The 11,601-nt window shown below is 54.6% G+C and overlaps 2 protein-coding genes across 2 annotated transcripts; one reads left to right on the top strand and one right to left on the bottom strand.

The window, feature by feature from the left end:
- Positions 1 to 5,925: 5,925 nt before the first annotated feature.
- Positions 5,926 to 7,548, bottom strand: LOC103644603 (protein ALP1-like). The gene is made up of 2 exons (XM_008667782.4): positions 7,282 to 7,548; positions 5,926 to 7,202 (listed from the first exon to the last, which is right to left on the bottom strand). The coding sequence occupies exons 1-2, from the start codon at positions 7,524 to 7,526 to the stop codon at positions 6,161 to 6,163; spliced, it is 1,287 nt and encodes a 428-aa protein (XP_008666004.2). The 5' UTR covers positions 7,527 to 7,548; the 3' UTR covers positions 5,926 to 6,160.
- A 1,823-nt stretch (positions 7,549 to 9,371) lies between these two features.
- Positions 9,372 to 10,449, top strand: LOC109617026 (uncharacterized). Its single transcript, NM_001348382.1, has one exon. It carries the CDS (start codon positions 9,729 to 9,731, stop codon positions 10,101 to 10,103), a length of 375 nt encoding a protein of 124 aa, NP_001335311.1. The 5' UTR covers positions 9,372 to 9,728; the 3' UTR covers positions 10,104 to 10,449.
- The last annotated feature ends 1,152 nt before the right edge of the window (positions 10,450 to 11,601 follow it).

Genomic DNA, 11,601 nt, shown 5'->3' with positions numbered 1-11,601 from the left:
CCCTGGCCTCGGCTCATCGAAGGGCGGCCGAGGGGTCTCTTTAACTAAGCTAGAGGAGCCCCACACAACAAGGCCGATCGGGCCGAGGGATTCCTACGCCTCCGGGACACGGATACCTCACTCGTCACCTTGACACGGGGCGACTCATGCTTGGTGAAGCGGTTCAGATAATCAACAGGCGAGACTTAGTGCTCGAAAATGAGGAAAAAACACGGCTCCGTGCCGAAATTACATACATGTTCAGGCCCCGAAAGCCGAAATGAACAAATTCCCCGGCATTCGAGATGCCATTACAAACGGAACTCTGGTTCCCCCTCCGCAGGTACGAACGACCCCACTCCATGGGGAAGGCCTGCGGAGCAACAGAAGACTGACGAGCGGCTCGCCGCCGCCCGTTCTGACTACGGCGACAGTGGACCGGCGTTGCTGCGATCTTGACCTCGCCCCCACCGACGCTCGAGGGGCGAGGACAAGTACGCCGGCGCGATGGCCCGGGGCGCGGGTGGTGGCAGTGATCCCGTCGGCGACGAGGACTTCTCGAGCCGCCTCTGCCTCGGCGCCGATGGCAGGGGACACCAGCCCCCCGGCAGATCCCCACTCAAATCCTCCCGGACAAGTGGGGCACCGGCCTCCGCGAGGGCGTCGTCCCAGTGCAAAAGCAGGACCACCCCAGAACACGAACGCCGCCCTAACGGCGCGCGGCATCGTGGGTGGTCCTCCCGTGCACGCGGCGCGGCGGTCGCCCTCCGGCAGGAGGGTCCGCCGGAAGCCCGGCCGACGACTCCGACACGCTGGAGGTGACGACGCCCGCCGTCGATCAGCCCCGCGTCGCCTAAGTCCGCGCCGTCCGCAGGGCCAGCGAGCGCCTCCGCCCCCGAACGCCGTGGAAAAGGGTGACCCGCGGACCCGCGCGGGAGGTAGGGCGCCGGCTCAGCGTGGCCCCCACCTCAGCGAGGATGATGAACATCCTTGAAGCTGAGGGTGGGACCAAGATCGCAGCCCGGCTTGCTCTTCCCCATCCAGAAACTGGTGGTCACCATCCTGGGTGATCGCCGGCGGAGGGGTGCAGCCGGGCTGCATGATGAAAATCCTTGAAGCCGAACGATGGCTGAAAGGTACCAACTCCCATGGAGTTGCGTTCCTCCAACGAAGAGGCGGAAAGGCGGCGGATACCCCTCATCCGGGGGCTTGGAAGATGAAAAGACACGACGCATAAGGGAGGAAAAAGACATGGTTGCCTTTTGAAAGGAGTCTCCCTCCTTTTAAAGGCAACTCTCCCTACATGCGCCCCCGGACGCCGCGGGCTGAGTCTTCTCCAATACACTCCAAGGCCCTCCCCTGCGACTCGGGGGCTGGGTCCCGCATGTCATGCAAACCAGCTCAGGGCGGAAGAAGCCAAACCGCCGCGCGTGGTGCGCACGACCGTCCAGCGGTTACAAGTGACCCCCCACTTTTGCCCAGACCAACGGGCGGAAGGGGCGGGCAGCCATGCAGGCGGCATGCAACCACGCTAGGTGGGCGCGCTTCTCCGACTTCTGACACGCCAGCTTGGGAGCCCAGGCCCACGCGTCAAGCAACCGGCGCACCAGTTGCTGCATGCAAGCAATCGCACCGCCACTTGTGCCACCATCGCGCCTCTTCGGTTGCGGAGTCTATGCCGCGACTCGAGGCGACCAGACAGCGCCAGCCCGGCGTGTTGGTCAAAGCGACCGAAAGTGGGTCGGCAGTAATGGCGATGGCAGGCGGGCGGGCGCAGCAGTCACGTCGTCGGCCAGGCTCACGTCTCATCCTGGGACAGCAAGGGAGCCTCCTCCCACGGCGTGAAGACGGCGCACCCGTGACCCGTTCCTCGAACGGATCGCGCACGCGTAACGGCCACCCCGCCAACCACTCGCCCCGTCGCATTAACTCCGCGGCGGGACACGCGGCGCCTCTGGCGGGAGAAGCGCGCGACGCTTCGCCTTCGCCGTAATAACCGCGTCAAAAAGAGGTACGCCACGTCGTTCGATTTCGTATCCTTTTCCTTTTTCCTCTTTCTCTATCTCTTGCAACAGGGACCGGGAAAGGGGGATACCCCGAGAAGGATCCTTCTCCGTGAAGGAACCGGGCTCCGAGCCCCCCTACTGATCAGGGGTTCGAAGACTGGCCCCCCAAAGGGTTCAACAGTCGCCTCAGATCGCGTGGGCCCGACACCCACTACTGGTCAGGGGTTCGAAGGCCAGCCCCCCCGAAGGGTTCCATGGCCGCCTCAGGCTACTCGGGCTCCGCGCCCATTACTGATCAGGGGTTCGAAGGCTGGCCCCCAAAGGGTTCACAGTCGCCTCAGACACCGAGCGAGGGATGACCAGGGGTACGTTCGATACATAACCAAGGCTCGGGCTGCGCTCCCGAGGTACCCTAGGACATTTCCGAGACCCGCGGGAACGATCTTGTAACGGAATCCCATCGGAGGGAGGCATCGAGCCCTCGGACCCCGTCGCCAGGGGACCGGGTCCGGCAAATCACCCGCAGGTACTTTTGGGCGTGCCTCTTGGCCCCTAGCCGACCCCCAACGAACGGGGCACGGACGTCCACTCGGATTACCCGCTTGCAGCTCACCGGAGACACCATGTTCGGTGCCCATCGAGGGTAACATGGCGCACTCCCCCCCTCCTCCTTGCGGAAAGGCGACGTAGGGGCGTATGCAAAAAGTCGAGTCTGTCCCTGATCGTCCTCTCGCCCTGTGCAGAGGCTCGGGGGCTGCTCTCGCAAAAACCGGCTCCGGCCAAACCGTTGACAGCGTCAACATACCAGCCCGAGAGCTTGGGCCCCGACCGTGCACCCGGGCTACGGCCAGTTCGCATGAGGGAACGACCAAACCAGCCGAAGCATTACGCGAGGCATTAAGACCTCGAAGGAGTGTAACCACTCCTCCGAGGCCTCGGGGGCTACACCCGGCGGGTGCGCTCGCGCGCACCCACCGGAACGAAACGCAACCGAGAAAGGCTGGTCCCCTTACAAAAAAGTGCGACGAAAGCCTCCAAGCGAGTGCTAACACTCCCTTCGAGGCTCGGGGGCTACTGTCGGGGACCATAATTAGGGGTACCCTCAAGACGCCTAATTCTCAGCTGGTAACCCCCATCAGCATAAAGCTGCAAAGGCCTGATGGGTACGATTAGGTCAGGGATCAGTCCACACGATTGACTCGATCACGCTTCACCCGAGCCTAGCCTCGGCCAAGGGCAGCCGACCTCGAGAGACTTCCGTCTCGCCCGAGGCCCCCCATTTTACGGCGGGCACATCACCGGCTCGCCCGAGGCCTTGGCTTCGCTCAGAAGCAACCCTGACTAAATCGCCACACCGACTGACCAAGTTGCAGGAGCATTGAACACAAAGGTGGTCTGACACCTTTATCCTGACACGCGCCCCCCCGGCAGAGCCGAAGTGACCGCCGTCACTCCACCGCTCCACTGACCAGTCTGACAGAAGGACAGCGCCGCCTGCGCCACTCCGACTGCGGTGCCACTCGACAGAGTGAGTCTGACAGGCAGCCAAGCCTTGCCAAAGGCGCCACGGTGAACTCCGCTCCGCCCGACCCCAGGGCTCGGACTCGGGCTAAGACCCGGAAGACGGCGAACTCCGCTCCGCCCGACCCCAGGGCTCGGACTCGGGCTAAGACCCGGAAGACGGTGAACTCCGCTCCGCCCGACCCCAGGGCTCGGACTCGGGCTAAGACCCGAAAGACGGCGAACTCCGCTCCGCCCGACCCCAGGGCTCGGACTCGGGCTAAGACCCGGAAGACGGCGAACTCCGCTCCGCCCGACCCCAGGGCTCGGACTCGGGCTAAGACCCGGAAGACGGCGAACTCCGCTCCGCCCGACCCAGGGCTCGGACTCGGGCTCGGCCCCGGAAGACGACGAACTCCGCCTCGCCCGACCCCTGGGCTCGGACTCCGCCCCGGCCTCTGCCGAACGACTTCCGCCTCGCCCGACCCAGGGGCTCGGACTCGGCCTCGGCAACAGAGGACAGACTCAACCTCGGCTTCGGAGGAGCCCCCACGTCACCCCGCCTAGGGCACAGACCCGCCACGTCAACAGGAAGCGTCATCATCATCCTACCCCGAATCGACTTGGGACACAGAGGACAAGACCGGCGTCCCATCCGACCAGCTCCGCCGGATGGGCAATGATGGCGCTCCGCAAGCTCTGTGACGACGGCGGCCCCAAGCTCTCTTACGGAAGCAGGGCGACGTCAGCAAGGACTCGACCGCTCCAACAGCTGTCCCTCCGCCCGGCTCCGTCGCACCTCCGACAGCCACGACATCACGCCAGCAAGGTGCCAAGACCTCTCCGGCTGCCACATTGGCATGTACCTAGGGCGCTAGCTCTCTCTCCGCTAGACACGTAGCACTCTGCTACACCCCTCATTGTACACCTGGATCCTCTCCTTGCGACTATAAAAGGGAGGACCAGGGCCTTCTTAGAGAAGGTTGGCCGCGCGGGACCGAGGACGGGACAGGCGCTCTCTCGGGGCCGCTCGCTTCCCTCACCCGCGTGGACGCTTGTAACCCCCCTACTGCAAGCGCACCCGACCTGGGCGCGGAACGAACACGAAGGTCGTGGGACTTCCACCTCTCTCACGCTCGGCTCCGGCCACCTCGCCTCTCCCCCCTTCGCGCTCGCCCACGCGCTCGACCCATCTGGGCTGGGGCACGCAGCACACTCACTCGTCGGCTTTGGGACCCCCCTGTCTCGAAACGCCGACAACCAGCCCAGGCCTCACCAGCACCACCTCCAGTGAAGAAGCCTCCTCAACGCACAAAGCTAGCCAATTTCACGTCTGAAGAGGATATGAGGGTTTGTCAAGCATGGTTGGCTGTCAGTTGTGATCCGATTGTGAACACTGGTCAGAAGCGTCAAGGATTTTGGAATCGGATTACAGAGGCATACAACTCTCGTAGAGGATCAATGCCAGAGAGGTCTACGAAATCTCTCATGAGCAGGTGGGACAGTATCAAAACTCAATGTTCTACCTTTGCTGGATACATGATGGCTGTGCTTCGACAAAACCCAAGTGGCATGACTGATGCAGATAAGGTACGTAAATGTTCGTAAATGTTCACAAAAAGCTAACAACCTTTTCTAAGTAAATGTTCGAGAAAACCAACTCATTTTCTTTTGCAGACTTCGCTTGCGGCTACTCGTTTTGCTGCTGTTGAAAAGAAGCCCTTCCATTTCTTACATTGCTGGTCCATATTGAAGGATCAACCAAAATGGATGGACCAGCACATGGGCACCCAAAATCCTCCACCCAACCCAATTGGTACCCAATCAAATACTATTGACTGTGATGCTGCTGAAGAATTAGCTCCATCAAGCTTTACTTCGAAGAGGCCGCTTGGTCATGATTCAGCCAAGGAAAAGGCAAAGAAGCAAAGATCAGAGAACACATCATCCACTGATTCGGAGTACCTAACACGGATGGGTGAGCTCTCTTTGGAACGGTTATCTGTCTACAAATCAGTAGCTTCAACTAAGGAGAAGAAGTTGGAGTTCATGAAAAAACAGGAGAGTCAGAAACTAATATTGGAGAGGAAGAAGCTAAATTTAGAGAAGATGAAGATGGAACGACAAAAGGTGAAGGAGGACACGGAACAAGAGGTTCTCATATTGAGCATGGATTTGACAAAATGTAACCCCCTTCTTCGACAGTACTACGAGGCAAAACAACAGGAGATTCTGGCAAGGGTTACTGGAAGCTCGTCGTCAAGCAAGTGAAAGTTGATTGTAGTGGTTGAGGAAGTACTCTTATTTGTTTTCCAGAACAATTTTATGTTTCTGCACTCGAGAATTTTATGTTCTGTGATATTAGAACTCAGTCATGTTGCTTAATAATAGTAGACTTCTTATATCATTCGTGAATTATAGCATTACACATTGGCCAGCTTTTGATTAGTAGAAACATTCATCTGTTTCTATTATTCATATTTTTGCATTACACATAGTACAAACATAAACTTCATCATACTTAACACATAGTAGCTTCGGAATAACGGAACCGACGACATGACAAACTTCATACTTAACACATACTAGCTTTGGATTAACAGAACCGACGACATAACACACTAGACATGACAATGACAAACATACTTAACACATGGCAGACATAAACTTCATACTTAAGCAGCTCCGGATCCAAGCCGCGCCCAGTGGTGGTGGATTAGATCAACCTGCAACTGATTATATTTGACTGGATCATGTAGTTGGCCGTACCTGTTGTTGATGTACTCATTGTGCTCCGAGATGGAACCATGACTAGTATCCGCCAAAGCTCCGATGTTGTCGAAGCTTGTGTTCAAAGACGAAGGACCTTCATCTTCTACGATCATGTTGTGCAATATGATGCATGTTTTCATGATATCTCCAATGTGTTGTGGAGACCAACCATATGCAGGACTACGAACTATGGCCCATCGCTTCTGTAGTACTCCAAATGTTCGTTCAATGTCTTTTCTAGCAGACTCTTGAACAGTGGCAAAATGTTGGGTCCTCACATCATACGGATGACGGATTGTCTTGACAAACGCTGGCCAGTCCGGATAAATACCATCTGCTAGGTAATATCCCATGTTGTAGGTGTGTCCATTGACGGAGAAACTCACTGGTGGACTATCACCATTAAGATGCGAATCAAACAGGTTTGAACGCTGAAGAACATTGATGTCGTTACAGCTACCGGGCATGCCGAAGTATGCATGCCAAATCCATAAGTCATATGAGGCAACAGCTTCGAGGATCATTGTAGGGTGTTTACCGCGACCGGTAAACATCCCCTTCCATGCAGTTGGGCAGTTACGCCACTCCCAATGCATGCAATCGACACTACCAAGCATACCAGGGAAGCCGCGTGATTCTCCAACTTGGAGAAGCCTAGCGATATCAGCAGGATTAGGTTTCCTAAGATAGTACCCCCCAAAAGCAGTTTGGATGGCAGTGCAAAAGTGTTTCAAAGCCTCATGTGCTGTAGATTCTCCAATTCGTACGTACTCGTCAACGGCATCCGCAGGAACACCGTATGCAAGGATACGTACGACAGCAACAACTTTCTGAAGGGCAGATAGGCCTAGCTCACCAGCACAGTTTGGACGTTGAACGAAGTACGGATCCACTTGTTGCACAGCAAGAACGAGACGCTCGAACACATGGCGACGCATGCGAAACCTATATTGCAAACTTTTTTGAGTATAATTGTCAAGTACATACTATGGACGTTAATAGATGTGCGTATGAATAAACATACCTCCTCCGAAATTGTGCATCCGTGTAAACCGGTTGGGCGCAAAAGTAGTCGGCTCGGATTCTTGCATCACCACTGATATGGTCACGATGGATTCGAACACGACCGGGAATGGAATCAGCGTACCGACGCTCGTTAAGTGCACGACGCCTAAGATGTTGGTACGTCGCAACCTCGAGCTCATGGTCTTCATCTTCCATGTCTTGTGCCATCCTAAGAAAAATATTGGAATCTACGAACCGGTCCATTGTTGTGGATGAGTGTATGCGAAGTGTGAGTGAAGTGTTGAAGTAGTGATTATTTATAGAAGGGATAGGCTTCGGAGAGAAGCCATGCTCTTGTCGTGCAGCCGAAGCTAGACAATGGCTTGTTCAAGAAGTGTTGTGGCTTACGGTGGAAGCATGTGAATTCGTAAACATTTTTCATACGATTCAAATATTGTGTCACGTTTTTTCCACAATAATTACACACAACATAAAATGCAGTGTTATTTATTTTGTACATTTCGAAATTATTAATGAACCATAGTTTTTAGATTATTATTTGTAATATTATTGATTACAAATTTTTTAGCATCCTTTGAGTACCATTAAATGGGTACAAAACAAAGAAAACAGAAAAAGAAAAGGAAAAACGAATTCTGTTAACACTGTAGCTTTAGGGGATCGAATTTAGGGGACGTTGCTGGAGACACAGAAGATATAGAGGACATAATAGTGTCCTGTAAAGTACAGAGAATATTTCTTTATGGGACAAAATTTAGGGGACACTGCTGGAGACAGCCTTATACTATATATGTATAACCCAAAGCAATGATTCAGTATCCGAATCTAAGGTGAGAAAAGACATTTTTTTTTGCCTTACCTTAACCTTATCCGTAGAACTATCCGATGAAGTACAATGCGGTAATAATACAAACATATGAGAATATTTTCTATCGAAAATTCAGGTTCTGGAAAATCTCTATGTACTCTCTATCTAGATTCTTAGGATTCAAACGGGCCCCTAAAGAAAATGGGTTTACACTGTTGAGCCTTGCTTCAGTCATCACTCGTGTTGGTTAGTGCTCGCCTGGTGCTTGCTCCTAAAGAAAATGGAAGTTTGCACCAACCAACCAACGCACCCGAGAAGAGAACGGTGCGCGCAATGCAAAGCGGATATGATTCTTTTGGTGGCTTGTTGCGCGCGGGCGGCTGGCGGTGCAGTGCAGTGAGTGCTCTCGACCGGTACAGGGTTCAGGGGACACGGCACGGCAAGAGCGGAGCAGAGCAGACCTCCCCCGATCGCCTCGCCCCCAGATGGAGACAAGGCGAGCGGTGGCAACTGACAACGCCCACGTCGGCTCGTCGCATTCCAGGGATCGCAGCAAAAGGTTGCGAGGGCTGCCGTCGCGGAGTGCCTGTGCAGTGGTCGCGCACTCTGACCGACGCCATCACGCCATGGCCGCCAGTGCCCACTGCGCACGACGGCTCTGGTGGCCCGAGTCCGGAGGGCAGACAGGGACAGAGATGTGCATGCATCGCCCGATCATGAGCAGCTGCCGCGCTGTTTCGTGGGGGGCAAAAACAAAACAAAAACAGGATCCGTTTCTTTCAGTTCCTCTTCCTGCTTTCCTCCCGATATCGCTCGGCTGTTCCGACCCAGTTACAAATCCGCCACTCTTTTAAATCCATATTACAAACCCGCAAAAAAAATAGATGTGCATGATTTTCCCAGCACATTTCCCTCCTGGAAAGCTGGTATGTCGTTCTGATCCTCCTCCTTATGGAGCCAAAATCGAGTACTACTGCAACAAGAGTAGTCTCTGCTGTGGAGACCAAAAAGTGGGCCATGAGCATGCACCTCTCCAACACGACACCTGTCCTGAAGCTAGTCCTGGTCCCGGTATCGCTGTTAACCCACGCCCCCTGAAAATCTGAAGATATCTCAGATACCAGACTGCGACGGCCGACGGTCAAAGATGAAAGAGACGTAGATACAGTCACAGAGACAGCAGAGTTTTTTTACAGCACAATCTCTGGATTGCGAGGACCTAAATGCTTAATGTAACGCTCCTGTATCCCTATATAAAGCACCCCACACACACACAGTCCATCCAGGCCTCCACCGCGTCCTCTGCTCCTCTACTCCCCTCTCCATCCATCGCACTCACACGGTCACACTCACACCCCCGCCGTCTAGCCGTTTCAGCTGCAGAGCCTCTCGAGCGGCGCCCGCGGCAGGAGCTGGCTACCCCTCGACCAGGTCTGGGAGCGGCGCCGCCGCGCCCGCACGAGACGGCGGAGCTGGACGCGGAGGCGGCGCTGGGCGGGGAGTCGGCGGAGGAGCGCAACCGCTTCCTGGTGCTGCGGCTGTACGAGGCGCTCAACGCCCGCGACGCGCGCCGGGCGCAGGAGCTGCTGGCGCCGGACCTCGAGTGGTGGTTCCATGGCCCTCCCGCGCGCCAGCACATGATGCGCCTGCTCACCGGCGCTCTGGACCACCGCGGCTTCGTCTTCTCCCCGCGCTCCGTCGACGCCTTCGGCTCCACCGTCGTCGCCGAGGGCGCCGACGACGCGCGCCAGCTCTACTGGGTGCACGCCTGGACCGTGGGGCCCCATGGGGTGATCACGCAGCTCAGGGAGTACTTCAACACCGACCTCACGCTCCTCTCCGGCCAGCCTGACGTCGTTGCCGCAGGCGCTGCTCCGCCTAAGCAGAAGGACGCTGCCTCCTCCTCGTCGCCCTCGGTGGCGGCACCGGCAGCAGGGCCCAAGTGCCTGTGGCAGAGCCGCCGCGCCGACAGCGCGCACAAGTCGCTGCCGGGTCTCGTCCTCGCCATCTGACTGAGACTAGCTAGAGACACCAAGCTCGATCTGCCGCCCTCCATTATATTATATTATAACCGTATAAAAATCCTAAAATTCCAAACCCTCTACTACTTGCATAAATAATCTGGAACTGCACTCAGTCAGTGAAAACGTGAAGACGGACGTATGCCTATGCACTGAACTGAACTAGTCCGTGTTGTGATTCCTGTACCAGTTAATTACTTTAGCTCGTGCCGTGCCGTGCCGTGTGTGTGGAATAGTAGTGTTTGTTAAGCCATGGGTTGTTATGCTGTGCGCCGCCATTGCTGCTACTGTAATGCTCTGCTGTTATGGTCTGGTTCTATATTGCGGTTGAATAAAAGTTGCATGAGTTGGAGGGATAAGCAATTAATTAACATGCGTCTCTTGCCGCGTATCTTGTCTTGCCTACGAATCCTAAAGTTCGACGAAGATTGAGCGAGCAATAGATCGACCTCCCAACAACTCCGCGTGATGAGATCCACCCATCTCACTCACGGAACTCGATCAGAAACGAAGCACTAGCTGCTCACGCACGGCGCTTCAGTTCCCAATCCCCCTTCACAGAGCTTCTACGTACGTACACGCGCTACTAGCTAATTCAGAACGATCGAAAACCCAGACTAATAAACTTCAACGACCAGAAGCATGCAATTGAAAAGATAATCTTTCGCTAGATCGCCAAAGGGGTTCGTTCGGACAGTCGTGTCATGTGTTCCTCTCGTTTAGCCTCGTAGCGCCGGGGCGAGTATCAGGGGTTGCTTTCAGCATTGCCAACCTAAAACCTCTGATGTGAGAGGTCTTAAGGGATTTCCCGATCTGTCCGGAAGAAGGGACGCCAAGTTTGGAATTTCGTCTTCCCCCCGCACTGACGCTTCCCCTGCCCTCCTTTTTGCGAATTGCACTGTCATTTTCACGAGTCATCATCTTTTTTCGAGGTTAGTTGCGAGAGTTTTTAGCAAGCAGCAGCAACAAGATCATTCTGGAATCTGGTTTCGGCCGGCCTTTCAGCTGCTTCGCTTCACATTCGGCCAGGCTAATATGGAGAGAGTCAGAGCTTTCGTTGTTCTTCGCCCAAGTAGAGAAGAAACGACCAAATTTAAGATCCACAGATCCATCGTATCGTACAGTACAGTGCGTATCATTGAAAAAAAATCAAGTTCATAGAGATGACACATCATGCCAGGCATTTCACGTGTTGATTGTACTCCACGCGGATTTTGTCTCACCAAATTTTAACTACAGGGGTGTTTGGTTTATAGGGACTAAACATTAGTCACTCCACTTTATTCCATTTTAGTTCATAAATTGTTAAATAGGGAAACTAAAATAGAGTTTTAGTTTCTATATTTAGTAATTTAGGTACTAAAATGGAATAAAATTGAGGGACTAATAATTAGTCCCTAGAAACCAAACACCCCCGTAGTTGTGAATAATACTACAACTCGTGTCTATTTCGCTTAATTCCGTTTTGTACGTCGCCGGCAAAGAATTA

The sequence above is a fragment of the Zea mays genome, chromosome 1, assembly GCF_902167145.1.
Source record: "Zea mays cultivar B73 chromosome 1, Zm-B73-REFERENCE-NAM-5.0, whole genome shotgun sequence".
In the NCBI taxonomy this organism is placed as follows: domain Eukaryota; kingdom Viridiplantae; phylum Streptophyta; class Magnoliopsida; order Poales; family Poaceae; genus Zea; species Zea mays.
Note: the sequence above shows the minus strand (reverse complement) of the source record. Positions and strands in the feature narration are given on the sequence as shown.